Source organism: Bubalus kerabau, chromosome 17 (assembly GCF_029407905.1).
Source record: "Bubalus kerabau isolate K-KA32 ecotype Philippines breed swamp buffalo chromosome 17, PCC_UOA_SB_1v2, whole genome shotgun sequence".
Classification (NCBI taxonomy): Eukaryota; Metazoa; Chordata; class Mammalia; order Artiodactyla; family Bovidae; genus Bubalus; species Bubalus kerabau.
Window position 1 is genome coordinate 4,559,087 of NC_073640.1, and position 26,798 is coordinate 4,585,884.

At 40.2% G+C, this 26,798-nt stretch overlaps 2 protein-coding genes across 18 annotated transcripts in view; one reads left to right on the top strand and one right to left on the bottom strand.

The window, feature by feature from the left end:
• The window catches only part of LOC129632547 (uncharacterized), a 94,370-nt gene that overhangs the window by 51,391 nt on the left and 16,181 nt on the right, over positions 1-26,798 (bottom strand). For 6 of the 17 annotated variants that reach the window (XM_055554278.1, XM_055554277.1, XM_055554286.1 and 3 more), the window contains 3 exons: positions 16,417-16,639; positions 15,424-15,530; positions 13,193-13,336 (listed from right to left, as the gene is read on the bottom strand). In XM_055554278.1, the coding sequence (XP_055410253.1) occupies positions 13,193-13,336; positions 15,424-15,530; positions 16,417-16,447 (282 nt within the window). In that variant the 5' untranslated portion in view covers positions 16,448-16,639. Of the gene's footprint in view, positions 1-13,192; positions 13,337-15,423; positions 15,531-16,416; positions 16,640-23,266; positions 23,667-24,991; positions 25,411-26,798 lie in introns of those variants that run through there. The other 11 variants (XM_055554275.1, XM_055554276.1, XM_055554280.1 and 8 more) reach the window with 5 other exon arrangements.
• Positions 21,569-22,304, top strand: LOC129632549 (protein N-lysine methyltransferase METTL21D-like). The gene has a single exon (XM_055554294.1). The coding sequence runs from the start codon at positions 21,856-21,858 to the stop codon at positions 22,207-22,209; it is 354 nt and encodes a 117-aa protein (XP_055410269.1). The 5' UTR covers positions 21,569-21,855; the 3' UTR covers positions 22,210-22,304.

Here is a 26,798-nt window from a genome sequence, read left to right on the forward strand (position 1 = left end):
CAGAGAGAAAGTGCAGAAAGAAAGTTCTGTTGGGGCCAGAGTTCTGCATGAGGGAAGCGCCCTCCATAATTGGATGAGCACACTTGGCAGCTGATGAGGTTTAAGAAGGTGGGTGGAAGCAGCTGGTGTACAGTGGAGAGGGTCTGGGCGTTGTATGTGCCAAGTTTCACATCCTCTGTGACATCAAGAAAGGGCCTTGGTTTCCCTGAGCTTCTGTCTCAAATCTAAAGGATGAGATGATGACTGTGGAAGGAGGTTGTTCAGGAATACCTGCCCTCAAAGGAATAGTGGTCAGCTCCGCAGTCTGTGTGTGTCCCTGACAGCCCCCGAGCGCGTCCAGTGAGGGGCTATAGCTGTGTTGCATGGGGCGTGGCTCTTGAGAGTGGTCATGACCCAGTTCGAGGAAGCACTGTTAGTTTTTGAGGCATGGGACCTGAGCGTAGAACGGCACACGGAGGTCGCAGCGGCCACTCAGAACGCAACCCAGTGCTACCACGTCATCTATGGCAAGAGAAAGAGCCACCACCCAGACATCATTGGATCATTTTTTCAAGAGGGTAGACAGAATTGAATCCAACAAGGGAGCAGAGCCTGTGCCGTCATCAGCGCGCGTGCGTGAGCTTGCGGCTTGCCCTCAACCTCCCATCGCCGAGGGCCCTTCAGCTCTGCCGTCTCCACCTCCTCTCTCTCCTCCTCCAGTCAGTTACTCTTCGTACACATTCACTCTATGCCAGCCCTTGTATGCCAGCTATTACACTCTGTTTTTCAAAGTTCTGTACTGCAAGATTTTAAATGCTTTATTTTCTGTTTGTTTTCTATGTATTCGGTTCAATTCAGTTGCTCAGTTGTGTCTGACTCTTTGCGACCCCATGAACCAAAGCACGCCAGGCCTGCCTGTCCATCACCAACTCCCGGAGTCCACCCAAACCCATGTCCATCAAGTCGGTGATGCCATCCAGCCATCTCATCCTCTGTCATCCCCTTCTCCTCCTGCCTTTAATCTTTCCCAGCATCAGGGTCTTTTCCAATGAGTCAACTCTTCACATCAGGTGGCCAAAGTACTGGAGTTTCAGCTTTAGCATCAGTCCTTCCAATGAACACCCAGGACTGATTTCCTTTAGAATGGACTGGTTGGATCTCCTTGCAGTCCAAGGGACTCTCAAGAGTCTTATCCAGCACCACAGTTCAAAAGCATCAATTCTTTGGCACTCAGATTTCTTCATAGTCCAACTCTCACATCCATACATGACCACTGGGAAAACCATAGCCTTGACTAGAAGGACCTTTGTTGACAAAGTAATGTCTCTGCTTTTTAATATGCTGTCCAGGTTGATATAAATCATGGCAATAGCTTTTTTGATCCATCTCTCAGAGTAATGGGAAAAAAAAAAAAATAGGGAGGAGGGTTCAGGATGGGGAACACAGGTATACCTGTGGTGGATTCATTTCGATATTTGGCAAAACTAATAAAATATTGTAAAGTTTAAAAATAAAATAAAATTGAAAATAAAAAATAAAAAAAAATAAACAAATGTAACCCAACTAAACTCAAAAGCTTTTGCACATCAAAGGAAACAATAAACAAAATGAAAAGAAAACCCACAGATTGAGAGAAAATATTTGCAAATGATGTGACCAACAAGGGATTAGTCTCCAAAATTCACAAAGAGTTCATGTGGCTTAATATTATTAACACAAAGAACCCAATAAAAAAATGGGCCAAAGACTTAAACAGACATTTCTCCAAGACATACAAATGGCCAAGAGGCACATGAAAAGATGCTCAACATCACTAGTAGAGAAATGCAAATGAGATATTAATTCACACCAGTCATAACAGTTATCACCAAAAAATCCATAAAAAGGACTTCCCTGGTGCTGCAGTGATTAAGAATTTGCCTGCCAATGCAAGGCCCACAGGCTTGATCCGTGGTCCAGGAGGATCCAACAGGCATTGGCAACTAAGCCCGTGTACCACAATTACTGAAGCCCACGCGTCCCTGAGCCCAAGAGCTGCAGCTACTGAGGCTGGCACGCTGACAGCACATGCACTGAAGAAAAAAAAGCTACAGCTTTTTTTTGCTGGGAAGCCACACACCGCATGAAGAGTAGACCCCACTCACGGCAACCAGAGAGAGTCCACATGCAGCAGTGAAAATCCAGCATAGCCAAAGATAAAATTTAAAAATATTTAAATATATATATTTTTTAAATCCACAAACAATAAAGGCTGCAGAGAGTGTGGAGAAATGGGAACTCTCCTACACTTGTTAGTGGGAATGTAAATTAGTGCAGCCACTATGGAAAACAGTATGGAGGCTCCTTAAGAAACTGAAAACAGATACTGTACATTCCTGCAAACCCACTGCTGGGCATGTACCCAGAGAAAAACATGGTTCAAAAGGATACATGCACTGCAGTATTCATTGAAGCGCTGTTTACAAAAGCCAAGACATGCATGCAACCTAAGTGTTCAGCGAGAGAAGACAGGATAAAGATGATGTGTACATAAATACAATGGAATATTGCTCAGCCACTAAAAAGAATGAAATAATGCCATTTGCAGCAACATGGAATGCCCTAGAGATTGGCATACTGAATGAAGTAAGTCAGACAAAAAAAGAAATACTGTATTTCTCACATGTGGAATCTAAAAAAAAAAAGATAGAAATAAGCTTATTTGGAAAACAGACTCACAGATTCAGAGAAGGAACTTATGGTTGGGGGAGAGGGATAGGGAGTCTGGGAAGGCTTGTACACACTGTTTATTTAAAATGGGTAACTAACAAGGACCTACTGTATAGCACGGGGATCTCTGCTCAATATTATGTAACAACCTAAGTAGGAAAACAATTTGAAAACGAACAGATACATATATTACTGAACTACTCTGCTGTATAACTGAATCACTTCACTGTATACCTGAAACCAACACAACAATATAAACCTTCCAGTAATATCGATACAAAGAAGGACTTGTCTGGTGGTCCTCTGGTTAAAAACATGCCTGCCAATGCAGGGCAAACGAACTCGATCCCTGATTCAGGAAAATCCCACGTGCCACTGGGCAGCGAAGCCCTGTCAACAGCCTGTGCTCCACAACAAGAGATGCCACTGCAGCGAGAAGCCCCCACGCCACAACGAAGAGACGCCCCCACACCATGACTAGAGACAGCCTGTGCACAGCAACCACAGCACAGCCAAGACTAAATAAACACAATTTTTAAAAAGAGAGATTCCACTGTCCTTTAAAAAAAACCACAAAGGAAAATACAAAAAGTGGGTCCAGCGAGGAACATACTACATACTGAAAGAGGAAACATCATACACATGATAAAAATATATAAAATTTTGTCAGAACAGAGACCACACAGTCATATCGATAAACGTACACTGACAACTTTCCTATTTCTTAAAAGACACACTTTCAAATTAACTTACAGAGCAAAACTCAACTCTATAACATAATAAGTAAACTTACCTAAAAGTGATTCAAAAACTAAAAATATAAGGAACAAATGTATTTAAGGAAAATGGAAACAATAAGAAAGCAAGTGTTGTAATTCTGGTATCAGACATGATGGAACTGAGATCAAAAGCAGTACATACTAAAAAACATTTCATGATAAAAAGACGAATTCAAGATAAATGTATATTAGGAATATCTATGTACCACAGCAAGTACTATGATAAAGCAGAATTAAAGGAGACATAAAGGTTCAAAAATAAAACAAACAGAAGACATCAACATACCCAACATACCAGTGTGCAAAAAACACAAAAGGACATGGAATATAGAAACTAAACAAACCATATCAGTATCTTTAAACTCCCACAACAAATAATTTCCTTTTTAAGTACACATGAAAAATTCACAAAAATTGATCACATGATCGACTCAATGGACATGAATTTGAGCAAATGCCAGGAGATGGTGAGGGACAGGGAAGCCTGGTGTACTGCGGTCCATGGGGTCCCAAAGACTCAAACACAACTTAGAGACTGAACAACAAAAAAATTAAGCCTCAAAAAATGTTTCAATATGTTCCATAAAGTAGAAACAATATAAGCAATATTCTTTGGTCACACAATTAAGAGTAGAAATTAAAAACAAAATAAAAAGGTTCTTTCACTTGGTAATTTCAAAGCTTTCTAACAAAGTCTTTGGTAAAAGGGGAAATACAAACTAACACAATAAATTAAATAGTCAAAACTAAAGACAATACCACTCTTGTCTGGAAAATCCCATGGACGGACGAGCCTGGTGGGTTGCAGTCCATGGGGTCGCGAAGAGTCGGACACGACTGAGCGACTTCACTTTTACTTTTCACTTTCATGCATTGGAGAAGGAAATGGCAACCCACTCCAGTGTTCTTGCCTGGAGAATCCCAGGGACAGGAGAGCCTGGTGGACTGCTTTCTATGGGGTCGCACACAGTCGGACACGACTGAAGCAACTTAGCAGCAGCAGCAGCAACATAAATTGGTTCAACCACTTTAGAATAGTATTTGGCCATTTATACGAAGCTAAACACATTCCTCCTTATGACCCAGCAATTCTTCTGACAGACACATACACAGATAAACACACATATACATATATGCAAAAAGCATGAGTATATATGTCTATAAGATGACGTGTAGGGGCTTTCCTGGCAGCTCAGTGTAAAGAATCTGCCTGCCAATGCAGGGGACACTGGTTTGATCCCTGGTCTGGGAAGACTACACGTGCCATGGAGCAACTAAGCCCGTGCTTCACAACTACTAAGCCACCACTCTAGTGCCGTGAGCCACAACTACTGAAGCCCGTGTGCCCCAGAGCACGTGCTCTGTGAAAAAAGAAACCCCTGCAATAAGAAGGCCACACACTGCAACCAGAGGGTAGCCCCTGCTCACTGCAACCGAGAAAGCTGGCACACAGCAACAAAGACCCAGCACAGCCAAAAACAAAAAAATAATTTTAAAAAGACATGCACTAGAACATCCACAGCTGCTTCAAAATTAATAGCCAAACACTGGAAACAACCTCAAAGCATAGGAACAAAAGAAAAGCTAAAATACAGTATGAATTTATACACTGAAATATTGTAAAGCAATGACAAAAAAGATGGGTGTACACAACAAAGTGACATCACACAGTATTTTCAGTAAAATAAGCTAGCCACAAAGTAGCACATACTTTTAAATACAGTTCAAATTCAAGCAAAACTGGTGTTTTAAGTAAGCAACCCCATAAACTGCAGCACGCCAGGCCTCCGTGTCCATCACCAACTCCTGGAGTCCACCCAAACCCATGTCCATTGAGTCAGTGATGCCATCCAACCATCTCATCCTCTGTCATCTCCTTCTCCTCATGACCTCAATCTTTCCCAGCATCAGGGTCTTTTCCAATGAGTCAGCTCTTCACATGAGGTGGCCAAAGTACTGGAGCTTCAGCTTCAACATCAGTCCTTCCAATGAACACCCAGGGCTAAGCTCGTTTAGGATGGACTGGTTGGATCTCCTTGCAGTCCAAGGGACTCTCAAGAGTCCTCTCCAACACCACAGTTCAAAAGCATCAATTCTTCGGAGCTCAGCTTTCTTTATGGTCCAACTCTCACATCCATACATGACTACTGGAAAAACCACAGCCTTGACTAGATGGACCTTTATCAGCAAAGTAATGTCTCTGCTTTTTAATATGCTGTCTAGGTTTGTCATAACTTTCCTTCCAAGGAGTAAGCATCTTTTAATTTCATGGCTGCAGTCACCATCTGCAGTGCTTTTGGAGCTCAGAAAAATGAAGTCAGCCACTGTTTCCACTGTTTTCCCATCTATTTGCCATGAAATGATGGGACCGGGTGCCATGATCTTTGTTTTCTGAATGTTGAGCTTAAAGCCAACTTTTTCACTCTCCTCTTTCACCTTCATCAAGAGGCTTTTTAGTTCCTCTTCACTTTCTGCCATAAGGGTGGTGTCATCTGCATATCTGAGGTTATTGATATTTCTCCCGGCAATCGTGATCCCAGCTTATGCCTCCTCCAGCCCAGCATTTCTCATGATGTACTCTGCATATGGAATTGGTTATGAACAGGGAGGCCTGGCATGCTGCAGTTCATGGGGTCACAAAGAGTTGGACATGACTGAGCGACTGAACTGAACTGAAGTCAGAAAAAAGACATCCAAACTGGAAAGTAAATAAAACTATCTCTACTCACAGGTGATGTGATCTTTTATGTAGAAAACTCTAAACAGTCCACAAAAATATTTTTAGAACTAATAAATGAATTTAACAAAGTAGCAGGATACAAAGTCAACACTCAAAAGTCAGCTGCATTTCTATACACTACCAATGAGAAAAGGAAATAATGACAACAATTTACAACAGCATCAAAAAACAAAATACTTAGGAATTAACCAAGGAGATGAAAGACTTCTACAATAAAAGCAATACAGAGCAAAAAATTTTACTGTACACTTAAGATTAGTGCACCTGATACACATTATTGCATGTTCAACAACCAAAACGATAAGAAGAACAGTCATGAACTGACAACTCATTAAAAAAAAAAAAAAAGAAATCCAGATGGTCAGAAAAACATATGTTCAGCTTCATTAGATATCAAGGAAATGCCAATTAAATCACTACTACAAGCCCCACAAGATTAGGTAATACACTATCTGGTTGACTGATCAGTAAATCAGACTGACTAATATACAATCTGTTGGGAATACAAATTGGTGCAACCATTTTGAAAAAATGTGATGTAGCTTTGTGTGGGCATGCTCAGTCATGTCCGACTTTTTGCAACTCAATGGACTGTAGCCAGGACAAAGGCTAACAGAGTTTTGCCAAGAGAATGCACTGGTCATAGCAAACACCCTCTTCCAAAAACACAAGAGAAGACTCGACACATTGACATCACCAGATGGTCAATACTGAAAACACATTAATTATATTCTTTGCAGCCAAAGATGGAAAAACTCCATACAGTCAGCAAAACAAGACAGGGAGCTGACTGGCTCAGATCATGAACTCCTTACTGCAAAATTCAGACTTAAATTGAAGAAAGTAGGGAAAACCACTAGACCATCCAGGTATGACCTAAATGAAATCCCTTACGATTATACAGTGGAAGTGAGAAATAGATTCAAGGGATTAGATTTGATAGACAGAGTGCCTGAAGAACTATGGACAGAGGTCTGTGACATTATACAGGACGCAGTGATCAAGAACATCCCAAGAAAAACAAACACAAAAAGGCAAAATGGTTGTCTGAGGAGGCCTTACAAATTGCTGAAAAAAGAAGAGAAGTGAAAGGCAAAGGAGAAAAGGAAAGATATACCCATCTGAACACAGAGTTCCAAAGAATAGCAAGGAGAGATAAGAAAGCCTTCCTCAGTGATCAATGCAAAGAAATAGAAGAAAACAAGAGAATGGGAAAGACTAGAGTTCTCTTCAAGAAAATTAGAGATACCAAGGGAATATTTCATGCAAAGATGGGCTCAATAAAGGATAGAAACAGTATGGACCTAACAGAAGCAGAAGATGTTAAGAAGAGGTGGCAAGAATACACAGAAGAACTGAACAAAAAAGATCTTCAAGACCCAGATAACCATGATGGTGTGATCCCTCACCTAGAGCCAGATATCCTGGAGTCCCAAGTCATGTGGGCCTTAGGAAGTATCACTACGAACAAAGCTAGTGGAGGTGATGGAATTCCAGTTGAGCTATTCCAAATCCTAAAAGATGATGTTGTTACAGTGCTGCACTCAATATGCCAGCAAATTTGGAAAATAGCAGTGGCCACAGGACTGAAAAGGTCAGTTTTCATTCCAATCCCAAAGAAAGGCAATGCCAGAGAATGCTCAAACTACCACACAGTTGCACTCATCTCACATGCTAGCAAAGTAATGCTCAAAATTCTCCAAGCCAGGCTTCAACAATACATGAACTAAGAACTTCCAGATGTTCAAACTGGATTTAGAAAAGGCAGAAGAACCAGAGATCACATTGCCAACATCCGTTGGATCATTGAAAAAGCAAAAGAGTTCCAGAAAAACATCTATTTCTGCTTTATTGACTATACCAAAGCCTTTGACTGTGTGGATTACAACAAACTGTGGAAAATTCTTCAAGAGATGGGAATACCAGACCACCTTACCTGCCTCCTGAGAAATCTGTATGCAAGTCAGGAAGCAACAGTTAGAACTGGACATGGAACAACAGACTGGCTCCAAATTGGGACAGGAATATGTCAAGGCTGTATATTGTCACCCTGCTTATTTAACTTTTATGTAGAGTACACCATGTGAAATGCGGGGCTGGATGAAGCACAAGCTAGAATCAAGATTGCTGGGAGATATATCAATAACCTCAGATATGCAGAAGATACCACCCTTACAGCAGAAACGAAAGAGGAACTAAAGAGCCTCTTGATGCAAAGTGAAAGAGGAGTGTGAAAAAGTTGGCTTAAAACTCAATATTCAAAAAACTAAGATCATGGCATCCAGTCCCATCACTTCATGGCAAATAGATGGGGAAAGAATGGAAACAGTGACAGACTTTATTTTCTTGGGTTCCAAAATCACTGCAGATGGTGACTGTAGCCTTGAAATTAAAAGACACTTTTTGCTCCCTGGAAGAAAAGTTATGACAAACCTAGACAGCATATTAAAAAGCAGAGACATTACTTTGCTTACAAAGGGCTGTCTAGTCAAAGCTATGGTTTTTTCAGTGGTCGTGTATGGATGTGAGAGTTGGACTATAGAGAAAGCTGAGCGCCAAAGAATTGATGCTTTTCAACTGTGGTGTTGGAGAAGACTCTTGAGAGTCCCTTGGACTGCAAGGAGACCAAACCAGTCAATCCTAAAGGAAATCAGTCCTGAATATTCATTGGAAGGACTGATGCTGAAGCTGAAACTCCAATACTTTGACCACCTGATGCAAAGAACTGACTCCTTGGAAAAGACCCTGATGCTGGGAAAGACTGAAGGCAGGAGAAGGGGACGATGGAAGATAATATAGTTGGATGGCATCACCAACACGATGGACATGAGTTTGAGCAAGCTCCAGGAGTAGGTGGTAGACAGGGACGCCTGGAGTGCTGCAGTCCACGGAGTCGTAAAGAGTCGGACACGACTGAGTGACTGAACTGAACTGAACTGGACTGTAGCCTGCCAGGCTCCTGTCCATGGAATTTTCCAGGCAAGAATACTGGAGTGGGTTGGCGTTTCCTACTCTAGAGGATCTTCCAGACCTAAGGATTGAACCCGTGTCTCTCATGCCTCCTGCCTTGGCAGGCAAATTCTTTACCACTGCACCACCTAATAAACTAAAATATGTAGTTCTCTCAAAGAACAGTTTGGCTTCTTGTAATCAGGTCCTGAGTCTAACAGCCACACCCACAGTTCTTTTCTAAACATTCTTAGGTTTGCTATGGCTTTTTTCCTTACCTTTGACTTCCATCTCTCTTCCTAATTACGGTAATATTAAGTCAATCATGGATCAGAGGCAGAAACTTTTTCATAAAACATTCTGTTTAATTAAAAGAAATTGAATAGATACCATACCAAAAGTCAAACTTCACTCTGAGACATCTGATAAACTCTGAGGTTTCATGAATTGGTTGTGAAGGTCATGTTTTTTACTTGATCCTTTCTAAAAGATTGAGTTTTAACCGGGCTTTACCTCTCAAAGCCTTTACAAATTTTATTTGCTGGAAGTTAGGATTAAAAACAATTACACCTCCCAACACTATTGTCCCTTTAAATTTCCTTTCATGCCTCTTCTTTGAAAAATGACAGTCCTGTCTGAGCTCTTCTTTCTTCTTACGCCTTCTAAATGAAGCCACCAGCAACCAACACACACAATATTGAAATTCTGTTTTCCTGCCACTTGTCCTAGAGCTACAAATCTACTAAGTACTTGATCTGCATCAAACATACATGATTTTTTTTAAAAGTATGTCTCATATAGTAGTTTATGCTTTGAAAAAGTTGATCGGTCTACATTTTATTAAGTCCCACTTACTAAAATATTGGCTAGTAGTATAACAAGAATAACATCAGATGAAAGAAAACTATTCATTTCAATACACCTCCTATTTCCCAATCCAGATACTATAAGCTTAGGAAATTTAACTACAACTATGAAATATTTTAGACCTCACAATATATCCTCAAACAAAAGCAAATCATCTTACTTTTAGATCTCAAATATAACTCAATCAGATACAGCATGGCAAAACAAATCTAGAATTTTAAATGACTAGCTACACTATAGTTTTGTGTAAAATTCAGAGATAGTAGAAAGCCTTCTCAATATTTTCAGTGAGGGAACTTAGAAAACTCCCATCCCATTGAATGAAACACCACGAAACCAACTGCATGAAATTTTTCATTTGCCCTGCATGTATAATTAAACTCAATAAAATATAAAAATATAAAGAAATCTTTCCAGAGCAATAGCAGCTCACCCTCAAACAACTTGACCTACACATGATTTGTCTGGCAAAGTCAACCTATCATTCACAAATCAATCCTCCATTCTTCTCTCCCCATAATACTCCATATATACCAACAACTAGAGAGGAAAAAATTGAGTAATAAAGAATCAGAAGTTCCTACTACACATTCAGGAAATTCAAATGAAAAGCTGATAGTAGGCTTAAATATGACACTATTTATAAAATATTCAGGTGGAAAAATAAATAAGAACATATCTTTTCTATCAAGAGACATTCCAGATGACAAAAGGTTTCAGGTGGAAGAGGATATTAGACTATCATTTAAATAGTAATTCCTCATTTCATTTTCAAGGACATAAACGATAACATGTTATATGGTGATGACATTTAACCACATATTGCTTAGAGTAAAATCTGGCTCATCTAGATCCAGCACCTATAAAATATAAACTGATATGATATGCATATAGCATATTACCTTCCCTGGTCATTTAACTGAGCTCTTGTTGTCCTGTTTTACAGGAAAGAAATTTATTCCAGGTCTCACAGCACTAACTTACAAAGTTTATGTTACTGTTCACAAAAGAACAGTGAACATCACTGAATATGTCAGAGTAAAGAGCTCTGAAAAGCTTCCCTCCATAAAAGCAATGAGAACACTAGCCAAAAAAAAAAAAGTCAAAATCAACTTTTTTTCCTCAAAATGCTAGAAATTAACCAAAGACTTGCAGCAATCTTGGAAATGATTATTCGAGAAAAAAAGCCTCATCTCAGTAAGAACAATGAGTTTTGTGACCTTTTAATTTGCTCCATGCCCATCTGCCTGGACTTCCCAGGTGGCTCAGAGGTAAAGAATCCGCCTGCCAGTGCCTGGTGAACCCAATGCCGTCCATGGGTTCGCAAAAAAGTCAAACACGAGTTAGTGTCTAAACAAGAACAAATGTCCATCTGCCCATCACCCGATCCACAGGAGTCCTGAAAAACAATGGCCACAATCAAGTGTAGCAGTTCTGGGAGTTCCCAGAAAAAAGGTCATTATTGGACACAAAAGATTTCACATAAAAGGCAGTCATTATGTGAACTTACTCAGAGCTCACTAGTACAAAAAGTATTTTCCTCCAAAACTATCTATCAAAACCACAGGCAGTTGAACATAACCCTTAAAACTCAACGAAACGAAACCCAATAACAAACAGGCAAAATATCTGAACAGGTGTTTCACCAAAGAAGATATACAGATGGCAAAAAGCATATGAAAAGATGTTCAACATCTTAATGCATTAGGGAATCACAATTAGAAGTCAGTACACACCTGTAAGAATGCCAGAAATCCAAAACACTGATCATGACAAATGCAGGTGTGGACATGGAACAACAGGAACTTTCATTCATTGCTGGCAGAAATGCAAAAAGGTACAGCAACTTTGGAAGATATTTTGGCCATTTTATCTCTTTTTACAAAACTAAAATACACTTACTATAAAACCCAGCAATTGTGCTCCTTGGTATTGAATATTTACCCAAAAGAACTGAAAACACATCCAAACAAAAACCTCCAATGCATGCTTACAGCAGCTTGATTCATAAGTGCCAAAACTTAGAAGCAAGCAAGATACCCTTCAGCAGGTGGAAAGATGAATTATGGGACATGAAATACTATTGTACGGTACAATGAGATACTATTCAAGGCTAAAAGGAAATGAGCTGTCAGCTATGAAAAGGGACATTGAAACCTTAAGTGCATATTACTAAGTGAAAGAAACCAATATGAAAAGGCTACATACTAAATGCTTTCAACCATATGATATTCTGCAGGGGCAAAACTATGCAGACAATAAACAGATCAGAAGTTGTAGAGGTTGGGGGTGGGGTGGGAGGGATGAATTTGCAGAGCACAGAGGATTTGGGGCAGTGAAACTCTTTTCTATGGTACTAAAATGGTGAAGGCATGTCACTATCCTTGTCAAAACCCATGAAATGTAAAACACCAAGTGTGAACACAAACTGTAAACTACGGATTCTGGGTGATAAAGATGTATTAGTGCAGGGTCATCAATCATAACAAATGCACTCTGGGTGCAGGATGCTGACTGCGGCTGCGGCTGCGCACACGTGGGCACACGGGGCACATGGGAACTGTGCGTGTTCCACTCAGGTAATGTTACCAAACAGTTAAGGAAGAAACAGCACTAACTCTTCACAGGCTTTTTTTTTTTTTTTAAATAAAGAGAAAGAAACATTTTCCGCTTCACTGTATGACACCAACACCACCAAAATCATACAAAGCCACTACAGGGGGAAAGAAAATTAGACGTTAACATTCTTATCAGAACATTAGGACATCTGATTAGGATATCAGCAGCATAAAAATAATTATTGTAATAATAACACATCATGATGAAGAAGTTTATTCCAGCTATGCAAAGTAGGTTCCACAGGTAAAAATCAATGTAATTCTCCACCCACCAGACGGGCAACCCACAAACTGGAGCACAATGATATCACAATCCTCCCAGTGCGGTGAGGGTGCTGAGCCCCATATCAGGCTCCCCAGCCTGGAGTCCCGCAAAGGGACTAGGAATCCCCAGGGAACCTGACTTTGAAGGGCAGCAGGACTTGACTGCAGGACTTTCACAGGATTGGGGGAAAGAGTCTCCACTCCTAGAGGGTGCACACCAAATCCTGTGTGTACCAGGACCCAGGGGAAAGGAGCAGGGACCCCACAAGAGACTGAAGCAGACCTACCTGCCAGTGCTGGAGGGTCTCCTGCGCAGGCGTGAGTTGGCAGTCGCTCACTGTGGGGATGGGGGCACCAGCAGCAACAGTCCCGGGAGCTGCCCCTTGGCTCGAACCCTCCTTGTGGTCATGAGACAGGACACTATAAAACTCCTAGAGGAGAACATAGGAAGAGCTCTGATGTGAATTGCAGCAATGCCTTTTTCAATCCCTCTCCCAGAATAATGGAAATAAAAACAAAAATAGACAAATATAACCTAACTAAACTCAAAAGCTTTTGCACAGCAAAGAAAACAATAAACAAAACAAAAAAGACAACCCTCAGATTGGGAAAAAATATTTGCAAATGATGTGACTGACAAGGCGTTAGTCTCTAAAATCTATAAACAGTTCATGAAGCTTAACATCATCAAAACAAACAACCCTATCAAAAAATGGGCAGAACATTGGGGTACATGTGTCTTTTTCAGTTTTGGTTTCCTCAGGGTATATACCTAGTAGTGGGATTCCTGGGTCATATGGTAGTTTTATTCCTAGTGTTTTAAGGAATCTCCATACTGTCTTCCATAGTGACTGCGTCAATTTACATTCCCAGCAACAAAGCAAGAGGGTTCTCTTTAGTCCACACCCTCTCCAGCATTTGTTTGTAGATATTTTTGCTGACGGCCATTCTGACCAGCGTAAGGTGATATGTTGAACATCTTTTCATGTGTTTATTAGCCACCTGCATGTCTTCTTTGGAAAAGTGTCTGTTTAGGTCTTTCGCCCACATTTTGATGGTTGTTTTGTTTTTCTGGTATTGAGTTGAATGAGCTGCTTGCATACTTTAGAAATTAATCCTTTGTCAGTTGTTTCATTTGCTATGTACCCAATGTTCATTGCAGCACTATTTACAATAGTTAGGACATGGAAGCAGCCTAGATGTCCATCTACAGATGAATGGATAAAGAAGCTGTGGTACATATATACAGTGGAATATTACTCAGTCATAAAATGGAACGCGTGTGAGTCAGTTCTACTGAGGTAGATGAACACAGAGCCTATCACATGGAGTGAAGTAAGTCAGAAAGAGAAAAATATTGTATATTAATGCATATATATGGAATCTAGAAAGACAATACTGATGAACCCATTTGTGGGGCAGCAGTGGAGATGCAGACATAGAAAACAAATTGATGGTGCGGGAGGGAAGAGAGGGTGGGATGTATGGAGAGAGCAACATGCAAACATGCACTGCCCTGTGTAAAACAGACAGCCAACGGGAATTTGTTGTATGACTCAGAGAACTCAAACTGGAGCTCTGTGGCAACCTAGAGGGGTGGGATGGGAAGGGAGGTAGGAGGGAGGTTCAAAAGGGAGGGGATGTGTGTACACCGATGGCTGATTCATGTTGATGTTTGGCAGAAACCAATACAGGATCGTAAAGCAACTATCCTTCAAGTAAAAATAAATAATTTTTTTTAATTGGCAGAAGACCTAAACAGACATTTCTCCAAAGACGACATACAGATGGCCAAAGGCACATGAAAAGATGTCCAATACCACTAATTATTTGAGAAGTGCAACTCAAAACTGCAATGAGGTATCACCTCACACCAGTCAAAATGGCCATCATTTAAAAAAAAAAAAATCCACAAACAATAAATGCTGGAGAGGGTGTGGAAAGAAGGGAATCCTCCTGCACTGTCAGTAGGAATGTAAACTGGTACAACCACTATGGATAACAGTATGGAGATGCCTTAAAAACTAAAAATAGAGCTACCATATCACCCTGCAGCCCCACTCCTGGGCATATATCCAGAGAAAAACATGACCCAAAAGGATAAATGCACCCCAGTGTTCACTGCAGCACTGTTTACAATAGCCAAGACATGGAAGCAACCTGAATGTCCACTGACAGAGGAAAGGAAAAAGATGTAGGATACAATGGAACATTACTCAGCCATTAAAGAGAATGAATTAGGGCCATCTGCAGCAACATGGATGGGCCTAGAGATTGTCATACTGAGTGAAGTATGTCAGACAGAGAAGGAGAAGTATCATATGACATCCCTTACGTGTGGAATCTAAAAAGTGAAAACAAATGAACGTATTTACAAAACAGACTCACAGACTTAGAGAACGACCTTATGGCTGCAGGGGTGGGGGACGGGGGAAGGATGGGGGGAAGCGATAGTTAGGGAGTTTGGGATGGACATGTACACAGCTATATTTAAAACGGATAACCAACAAGGACCTACTGTATAGCAGATGGAACTCTGCTCAATGTTATGTGGCAGCCTGGAAGGGAGGGGAATCAGGGAGAACAGATACTTGTACATGTATGGCTGAGTCCCTCTCCATTCACCTGAAACAATCACAACACTGTTAACTGGCTATACTCCAATACAAAATTTCAAAATTTTAATTAAAAAAATGAGCGTAATTCTCCATATTAGTGGGATAAAGTAGAAACTCATAGGATTATTTCAACTGATATAATTTAACACCTGTTACTGATGAAAACTCTGAGCAAAATAGGGACTAAAAGAGAATTTCCTCAACTTGAAGGACAATTATGAAAAGCTGTAGATTTCATAATACTTAATGGAGACAGACTAAACATTTTATCCCCAAGATCAGGAATAAGGCCAAAATGTACTTTTACTTCTATTAAAAATCATACTGGCTGATGCAAAAAAAGATGATAGGTAGATAGGCAAAGGTATATATATTAGAAAGAAAGAAGTAAAATATCACTGATAAATTTTTGCAAATGTAAACAGTCAATTTTAGCAATTTAGTCAGAATTTTAAGTTAATATATAAAAATCACTGACATTCCTAAATACTAGTAACCAGCAAAAATTAAAAGAAAAACAAAATTTGCAGTATTATCAAGAAATATGAACTACTCTGGGACAAATTTAACAAAATTTGTGCGATATTTATACAAGGAAAACTACAAAAACACGACTGAATTTAAAGACAATGCAAAAGGAAAGAAAAGAGATATCACATGATTGAAAAAAGTTGTATTTCTTATGAGATAATTGTCAGCTTATTGGTCTAACAGATTCAACGTGATCCCAAAAAGGTTTTCAGCAAACTTCTTGTAGAAACTGACAAGTTGATTAAAAATTTATATAGGAAAGGCCCAAAAATCACAACGATGTCTTAGAGGAATATAAAAAGCTGGAAGAGTGATACTACTAGGTACTAAGTATTACATACAGACTTAAAGAATTATTATACCTAATTTCAAAGCAGTGTATGGTAACAGCATAATGGATAGACATATAAATCAGCATAAGAGTGCCAAAATAGAACAAAAAGCCAGTTGGGACCGGGGTCCGGTGCGGAGAGCCCTTCGTCCTGGGACACGGGGCGCGGCCGGAAAGGCGGCCGCCCCCTCACCCGTCACGCACTGCACGTTCGTGGGGCGCCTGGTGCTAAACCATTCGTAGAGGACCTGCTTCTGAAAAAAAAAGAAAAAAGAAAAAAAAGCCAATCTGCTTTTAAGACCATCCATTGATTGGAGGGGGTTGGGGGGGGGGGCGCTGAGTACTGTTTTTTTCAACTCAGAATTACCCACCACCAGTACTTTTGAAACGGAGAAGGCGATGGCACCCCACTCCAGTATTCTTGGCTGGAAAATCCCATGGATGGAGGAGCCTGGTGGGCTCCTGGTGGACTGCAGTCCATGGGGTCTCGAAGAGTCGGACACGACTGAACAACTTCACTTTCACTTTTCACTTTCATGCATTGGAGAAGGAAATGGCAACCCACTCCAGTGTTCTTGCCTGGAGAATCCCAGGGACGGGGAAGCCTGGTGGGCTGCCATCTGTGGGGTCACGCAGAGTCGGACACGACTGAAGTGCCTTAGCAGCAGCAGCAGCAGTAATTTTTAAAAACAGTTCTACCTGTACTTTTTGGTGAGATCTTATCTCTTAATTTATTACAATAAATGTCCCCTCATATTACTGAGCATATCTATAATGTTGCTTTAAAATTCTTGTGTTCTAATTCAACTTCTCAATCATGTTGAAGTCAGATTCCATTGACTGCCTTTTCTCTTGGACAAAGATAACATTTTCTTGTTTCTTTGTATATTTCGATTATTTTTTTTTTTTACTATATTTTGGACATTATGATTCTGTGGTTTTCTGATGAATACTGATATTTTTATTGCAACAGGCAGTTAACTTGACTGAGGTAAAAACACCAAAGTGCTTTTCCTGTGTGGGCAACCGCTGAAATCTCTGTTCAGACCTTTTCGATTTATCTGGACTGCTTGAAAACTGTCTCATGCAAGCCCAGTTCACGAGTCAAGTGACGATGTGGTGAGTTTATAAACAAAATGTAGAGCTCCCCTGTGAGTCTGTCATTTCCCTACTAACTTTCCAGCTGCTGTGTGGCATGTGTGCCAAGTGGCTTCAGTCATGTCTGACTCTTTGCGACCACATGGACTGTAACCTGCCGGGCTCCTCTGTCCATGCGAATCTCCAGGCAAGAACACTGGAGTGGGTTGCCATACCCTCCTCCAGGGGATCTTCCCGACCCAGGGATCAAACTCGTGTCCCTTATGTCTCTCGCACTGGCAGGCAGGTTCTTTACCACTAGAGCCACCTGGGAAACCCTCCAGCTGCTGAGGTTACCCCAAATTCTGCCCTCTGGCTGTTCAATCTGAAAGTCTGTCAATATCCTTTTCAAGTTTTATCTTGGCCTGCACACTGGGGTAAAAAATGTGATTAACATAGGACATTCACGCAGCGCCATTCTCCTTTTCCAAACAGATACCCATCCAGTTTCTGCCTGCTTTTGCTTGTTCCCCTTGTATTCAAGCAGTTAAACTTTCATCTTTTTGACAGATTGTAATTGTTACCACAGAAGGATTGTTCAAAAGGTGGTACTCCTTCCTTAGGAAAGGTAAAAATGGTCCTAGAAGAACTGGATATCTATAGGGTAAAAAATGAATCTTAACCCTCCACTCACACAAGAACAAACACAAAATAGATCAGAGATTTAAATGTAAAAACTGAAGCTGTATATTCCAGAAAGAAAATCTCTGTGACTCTGAGGTAGACAAGGAATGCTTAGATAGGATGCATGAGTCAAAATAAAAATGAACAAACTGAACACCAATGTTAATCTTATGACTCATGCATTTTGTGTTCAATCTAAACAATCTTTCTCTACCTCAGTCACAGAGATTTTCTTTCTGGAATATACAGTTTCAGCTTTTTCAGCTTTTACATTTAGATCTCTAATATACTTTATGTTCATTTTTGTGTGAAAGGAAAATTAAGATTCACTTTTTTTCCATATGGATATCCAATTAAAAGACACTTGCTCCTCAGAAGGAAAGCTATGACAAACCCAGACAGCGTACTAAAAAGCAGAGACATCACTTTGCCAACAAAGGTCCATATCGTCAAAGCTATGGTTTTTCTTGTAGTCAAGTATGGATGTGAGAGTTAGACCATAAAGAAGGCTGAGCACTGAAGAATTGATGCTTTCAAACTGTGGTGCTGGAGAAGACTCAGGAGAGTCCCTGGACTGCAAGGAGATCAAACCAGTCAACCCTGAAAGAAATAAACCCTGAATATTCATTAGAAGGACTGATGCTGAAGCTCCAATACTTTGGCCATGTGATTCGAAAAGCCAACTCATTGGAAAAGACTGAAAGCCAAAGAAGAGGGCAGCAGAGGATGAGATGGTTGGATAGCACTACAGACTCAATGGACATGAATCCGAGCAAACTCTGGAAAACAGTAAAGCACAGCTATGCTTGGTGTGCTGCAGTCCATGAGGTCGCAAAGAGTGAGACGTGACTTAGAAAATGAACAACAAACTGAACATCGTCAAAACTAAAAACTTCTCTAGAAAAGACATCGTTAAAAAATGAAAGTGCAGGGACCTTTCCTGGTTGGTCCAGTGGCTAAGACTCTGCGTTCCCAAGGCAGGGGGCCTGGGTTCAGTCCCTGGTCAGGGAACTAGATCGCACATGTCACAACCAAGACACGGCATGCCGCAACAAAGACCAAGGACCCTGCATGCCACAACTAAGACCCAGTGCACTCAAATAAATTAAAAAAAAAGAAAGTGCAAGTCTCAGACCAGAAGATATTCTGAACGTATGTTATTAACCAAGTACTTCTATATAGAATATAAGGAAACTTCAAATTCTCAATAAAAAGAAGACAAGCCAGTTTTTAAATTGGCAAAAGATTTAGGTAGACACATCATGAAAGAGATCCGAGTACCTAATGAACACATGAAAATGTGGTCAGTGTCACTGGATATCAGTAAAGTACAAATTAAAACCACAAAGGGATACAAACACCCACCAGAATAGCTAAAAGTTAAATGATTAACATTTCCAAGTGTTGGCAAGGATATGGAGAATTGCAACTCTTATACATTCCTGAAGGGAACCTAAAATCATACAAATACTCTGGAAAACAGTTTGACAGTTTCTTATAAAATTGAACAATTACTGTGTGATCCTGTAATTCCACTTCCAAGGTACTTAACCTAAAGATTACACACAGACATTCAAAGCAGCTTTATTCATAATGGCTTCAAACTAGAAACAACCCAAATTTCAATCAAAATATGAATGGATAAGCAAATTATATACATATAAATACATACAGATAAATAATACCATAATATTGATATACACTAAAATAGGAGTTAATGTCAAAAACATAACAGAGAAACAAACTAGATACAAAACAGTACATTCTGTATAACTTCATTTATTTATATGACATTAGAGAAAGTCAAACATGGACATGGTTCTATGCTAGTTTAAAACTCAATCCAATTGTTGGATTGTGGCCAATTTCCTGTGCCTATTTCTTCTGGGTTACCTTGGTGGATTTCTGTTCTTTAGGGCTCTGATTGGATACCCCCTAGGAAATTTGTTTTAGATGAGTGTTCAATCCTGTTCTTTCTATCCATAATAATTCTAGATGGGATCCTCTCACCTGGCCAATTAAAAATACCTGCTCTGAGGCCGGCCATAGATTTAAGTTTTCTCTTAGGGTCATTTAAACTCAATCGGAGTGATGAGCTAAGTCTCAGTAAGAAATTAACTTCTCATCTATTAAAAGGAAAACTCCTACAATTATGGGGAGGATCTACATGGTTAACACCAGGCTATGGTCATTTAAGTTTAAAGACTCCTCCATGTTGGGAACGGTTAAATCATACTAAAAATGATCAACCTGGTAATTGAGACAAGGCTGGGTGCTTTATGAACTATGCCGGCTATTACCCTTAGAGAGAGTGATTGGTATGGAACTCAGTGGATTTGTGGCACTAATTTATGGCCTTGATATCTACAGGGATGATACGAAGGTGTTGCCTGGGATTCTCATAATTTAAGGTCATACATGTTAACAAATTACAGATAACCCCAACCAATCTACCATTGGTATGATCCCAATGGGTCAAAGATCTGTATTCTACTGGTATGACCATTTAGCAACTTGTGTGTGTGTGTGTGTGTGTGTTTGTGCATGCGCGCGCGCCTTCAATGGGGTTGGAGGATGTAATTGACTTTGACAACTTTCATAAGCTTTAAATGATAGTAACTGGGCTATTAGCCTATTGAATTCTGAGATCTGAATGATGAGAAAGGGAGTGCTACACAACTGCAAGACCCTTGACACCTTACAGCACCTCAGGGAGGTATCTGTGCTATAATTCAAACTGAATGCTGTATTTTTGTACCTGATAAATCCTTTAATGTAACACATTTGAACCACATAAAAAAATCTGCTCTAAGTGACCCATTCCCTAGTCTTGACAATCTTTAAAGAAAAACTGGTGTGGGAGGCTCATGGCTAAAATATTTACTTTTAATTCCACTAATGTTATTAACTATACCATTTGTATTCTGCTTGTTCACAAGATTATTATTTCTTGTATTACCAAGTATATGACTGAGCTTTCAATGGAAATGATGACTAGACTTGAAGCAGTTGATCAAAAGTATAGTTCAATATATGATCAATGATTGTAATAGTGTAACTCTAGAAGGCAATGGCACCCCACTCCAGTACTCTTGCCTGGAAAATCCCATGGACGGAGGAGCCTGGTAGGCTGCAGTCCATGGGGTCTCGAAGAGTTGGACACGACTGAACAACTTCACTTTCACTTTTCACTTTCATGCATTGAAGAAGGAAATGGCAACCCACTCCAGTGTTCTTGCCTGGAGAATCCCAAGGATGGGCAAGCCTGGTGGGCTGCCGTCTATGGGGTCACACAGAGTCGGACACGACTGAAGTGACTTAGCAGCAGCAGCAGCAGCAGAGCAAGTCAAAACAAATCTATAAAGTAAAAGCACATTAGTGGTTGCCAAGGATTAGCAGAGAGGAGATAGAAAATGACTCTGAACAGGACAAGGGAACTTATTGGGGTAAAAGGCAAGAATGGGGAAGAAGCTGTATCTGAGAAGATACTGATCAAGAATTTTACAAAACTGATGGGATATATCAAGCTATGATTCAACCCTACAAAAGGATAAACAGTATGCATTAAAAAAATATATAAGCCTAAGCATATCATTTTAAAACTACTTAAAATAAAAAAATGGATAATCTTAACAGCAATCAAAGAGGTAAGTTCCTTTTTAAGTCTGATACCTAACTTCCAAGGAAAAATTGTAGAGATCAGAAGGTAATGGAGGGCACGGTGTTACGACTGCAGCAGTATGGCTCCGGCGGCGTGGGTTGCGTTGTTTGGGACGCTGCCATTGTCCTTTCTAAATACCTGGAAACGCCCGGATTTTCCGGCGATGGGGCCCACGCGCTGAGCCGGCGGTCGGTGCTAGAGCTGGGCTCAGGCACCGGGGCTGTGGGGCTCATGGCCGCTACCCTCGGGGCAGATGTTATAGTCACCGATCTTGAGGAATTGCAAGACTTGCTGAAGATGAATATTAATATGAACAAGCATCTTGTCACTGGTTCTGTTCAAGCCAGGGGGGGAAGAATTAGAAGACTTCCCTTCTCCGCCAGACTATATACTGATGGCTGACTGCATATACTACGAAGAGTCTTTGGAGCCACTGTCGAAAACCCTAAAAGATCTCAGTGGGTCTGAGACTTGTATTATATGTTGTTATGAACAGCGAACAATGGGAAAAAATCCAGAAATCGAGAAAAAATATTTTGAGAATTAATGACCCACAGGAAGCTGCAGAAGTAGTACTTAGAATCCCATTTGTGTTTCACCCATCTTCCTCCTGTGGTCACCCAAATGCTTCTTATGGCTCCTTCAACTAGACTTTGACTTTGAAAAAATTCCTTTGGAAAAACATGATGAAGAATATCGAAGTGAAGATATTCACATTTTATACATCAGAAAGAAAAAATCGAAATTCCCATCATGAAATCTTTAGTCATCTTACCCAAGCCTCTAACAACGTGGGTAAGCTAATAACATGAATGAAGCATGTGAATACAGCATGGGAAGATTGTGTTCACAGATTTTTTCAGCATGTCTTTAGGGATCCAATCTATAGACAACCACCACCGGCTGCCTGCAATATGAAAAATGACTTGACTGACTGCCTACCTGCCAATGGGCCTGAAATCCAACTTAGTTTACTTTTAGCTCCACATCAAGTTCTGCTTAAAAGAAACATTGTGTCAGTCACTCCTCCAATAAAAATAGGTACTGAGGTTAGCCTAAAGTCTGCCAAAAATAATGAAGTAGCATGGTTGGCTTGGCGTGTTTTCAGGAAAATAGAGGTAAATTGACCCAGTTTCTAAAGAGAGGTATCAGTTACTCTTTAATAATGTTTAAATTCAAATCAGTAAATTTTAATTTGTCATCAAGATAAGTTTAAGAGAGGGTTTTAACATTTATACAATGGGTTTTATTGTAAGTATCTTCCACTTCATTGTTTTTTCAGACAACTTTAATATTTGTGTTCTTTTACTTGGGGGAAAAAAAACCAAAAAGACTGTTTTGTGACCAAAGTTCTGTGCTTTTCCTTCATCGTACTGATTATAGTATAATTTACCCTGTGAATTACATAATAAATTATACTGTGGTTGGTTAATAAAGAAGAAAGAAGTCAGAGTGCAAGGGAGGGAAAGATCCCGGTAAAAATTTTTTATTTGAGGATGGAGTGAGAATAAAAGGCCCAGCCTCAGGCTCGTGCATTTATGTGGCTTGTGTACTCTTCTTCCTGTGTAGCTTCCAGGAAAATGTGGCTAAATTCACTGGTGATCACTTATTTATATGAAACAGAAAGCTATTTAAATAACTACAAGTGTACTTCTGTATACATTTACCAAATGCTTTTTTTTCTGTGTGGTCTCTATTTTATGTTATGATAATCATCTGTTTGCAGACTGATCTGTCAGGACTTCCCAGTCACACTGGTTCCAAAGCGTAATAGTAACCAGATGGAATGCTGGTACTTAACAGGCATTGGTGCTAGGTGGCACATTTTATGTGTTAAAATAAACATTGTTTTTGAGATCCTGAAAAAAAAAAAAAAAGAAGGTAATGGAATTACATCCTCAAAGGAATGGGAACATTGAACTAACCATCCATAACTGACAAAACTACCCTTCATCAATGAAGATGAAATAGACTTTTTCAAATATATGAAAAATTGTGAGAATCTGCCCTCAACAAATTCATATTCAAATAAATACTGAAGGGCATTCTTCAGGCAGAAGGACAATGATTCCACCAACAGAAACTAGGAGACCCAGGAAGGAATGAAAAGTCACCCAAAAAAGGTAGATCTACAATAATGATAAATCTTATAGGATTTTAAATACCTAAAAAACTAAAATACAAACAGCAAAATATGAAAACATGAGATAAAATGTAAGTTAATAATAGATTTGATAAATCAAGGGTATAGAGCAGAGGGAAATTAAATTATTTAAAAAATCAATCTAAGACAGAGCAAGAAAGGAAAAAATGAGAAATAATATGATGGTAAGTATCAAGTCAATATATTTTTACAGGCTAATATATTAGTAATTATATTAAATAAAGAAGGGTCAACTGCAGGGGTCTGATTTCTAACCATTTGACTCTTAAGGACTCCAAGACCCCATTATCTTGAGGCTGTATGACTCTAACACTCAGCCTCTTGATTACTGAGAACTGTATCTCCTTACTCTCAGCATAGGATATATATTATCAATATAGGAGATACACATTGATCAGCCTACAGGCTTACTGCTCTTTTTTTTTCTCCAGCACCTAAATTGCTTCTGGACCCTGGGGACTTTTATATGCTTGTGGGAGAGGGCATATTATCAGTGAAGGTTATCTTTTCGTCCACTGTGCAAAAACAAGAAACATTACCTACCCACTGTTTTTAATTCATGTCCCACCAAGTGAGCCTAGTTTTCATTTTCATTTTATAGCATTTTCCTGCTAACTGCAGTAGGGAACTAGGTCGTGCCCAGGGAAAGTAATGAAGGTGCAGAATGTATGAGGACAGCAGTGACAAGTTATCATACAGACCCAGAGGTTTAAAACAACAGAAATTTATCCTCTTAATTCTGGACACTAGAAGTCTGAAATCAAGGTAGGAACATGGCCCTTGCTCCCTCTGAAGAGTTGAGAGAAGGCTCCCTCTTTCCCTCTTCTTAGTTTCTAGTGGTTGCCCACAATCCTTTGTGTTCTTTGGTTGCAGCTGCATAATTCCAATCCCTGCTTCCAGAATCTTGCCTCAGTGTGTATGTGCTCCCAGTGTCTCTGTATTCAAACCTCCTTCTTTCTCTTATAAAGACACCAGACACTGGGTTAGGACCCACCCTAATCCAGTATGATCCCATCTTACCTTGGATAAAATCTGCAGAAACCTTCAGCTCAGTTCAGTTGCTCAGTTGTATCCAGCTCTTTGCGACCCCATGGACTGCAGCACACCAGGCTTCCTAGGCAAGCTCCCAGAGCTTGCTCAAACTCATGTCCATTGGGCCAGTGATGCCATCCAACCATCTCATCCTCTGTCATCCCCTTCTCCTTCTGCCTTCAATCTTTCCCAGCATCGGGGTTTTTTCCAAGGAGTCAGTTCTTCGCATCAGGTGGCCAAAGTATTGGAGTTTCAGCTTCAGCATCAGTCCTGCCAATGAATATTCAGGACTGATTTTGGATGGACTGGTTGGATCTCCTTGCAGTCCAAGGGACTCTCAAGAGTCTTCTCCAGCACCGCAGTTCAAAAGCATCAATTCTTCGGCACTCAGCTTTCTTTACAGAAACCTTATTTCCAAATTAAAATCACATTCACAAATAACAAGGTTCAGACTTAAAAATATTTTGGGGTAAGAGACGGGGGTACACAATTCATCCCACAGCAGAGACTCTCTCTAAATTTAAGAAGCTGTACAAAGTTCTAATAATTCCTATCCATGTTCTTCAGGTCTGAGTTTCTGGAATTCCCTTGGGCCTCCTGTTAGCTTTGTTTATCTCTGTGGATAGTGCTTTTTAAATGACCCTAGCCCTCTGAACTTACAAAACCTATAAAGCCCTCTCTAGGGTTTCCCTGATAGCTCAGTTGGTAGAGTCTGCCTGCAACGCAGGAGACTGGGGTTCGATTCCCGGGTTGGGAAGATCCTTTGGAGAAGGAAATGGCAACCCATTCCAGTAAGCTTGCCTAGAGAATCCCATGGACAGAAGAGCCTGGCAGGGTACAGTCCATGGGGTCACAAGAGTTGGACACAACTTAGTGACTAACCCACCCAGCCTTCTGAACTTACAACTCCTATAAAGCCCTCTCTACAAAAATTTCTCTTTCCAGGTGACAAGCTTGATGGTGGAGTTAGAATCAATTCCTATCCTCCTGACAACAGGGATCAAATCTTTATTATCCAATATAAAGCAGAATAGAGTATGCTATTCAATAAATTAAATTCAGCTGTGTAGTGTTTCTCATGGGACCTCATCATTACCTTTTAACTGAGCTTTGCCATGTAAGAAAGATCTCCTTATGATTTTCCCTCACACTCCACATCCTTGCTTTCCTCCCTCTGAGACTATTTGATAGTTTTAAAAATCTCCTAGAAGGCACTTATTTAACTTCTGAGAGTAGAACCACAGCAGTAGATATAATGGTCATCTGAGTTAAATTCACCCATTCCAGTCCATTTTAGTTTGCTGATTCCTAGAATGTAGATGTTCACTCTTGCCATCCCGTTTGATCACTTCCAATTTGCCTTGATTCATGGACTTAACATTCCAGGTTCCTATGCAATATTGCTCTTTAAAGCATCAGACCTTGCTGCTATCACCAGTCACACCAGTCACATCCACAATTGGGTGTTGTTTTCGCTTTGGCTTCATCCCTTTATTCTTTATGGAGTTATTTCTCCACTGATCTCCAGTAGCATGTTGGGCACCTACTGACCTGGGGAGTTCATCTTTCTGTGTCCTATCTTTTTGCCTTTTCATACTTTTCATGGGGTTCTCCGGGCAAAAATACTGAAGTGGTTTGCCATTCCCTTCTCCAGTGGACCACATTCTGTCAGACCTCTCCATCATGACCCGTCCGTCTTGGGTGGCCCTACACAGCATGGCTTAGTTTCACTGAGTTAGAAAAGGCTGTGGTCCGAGTGATCAGATTGGTTAGTTTTCTGTGACTGTGGTTTCAG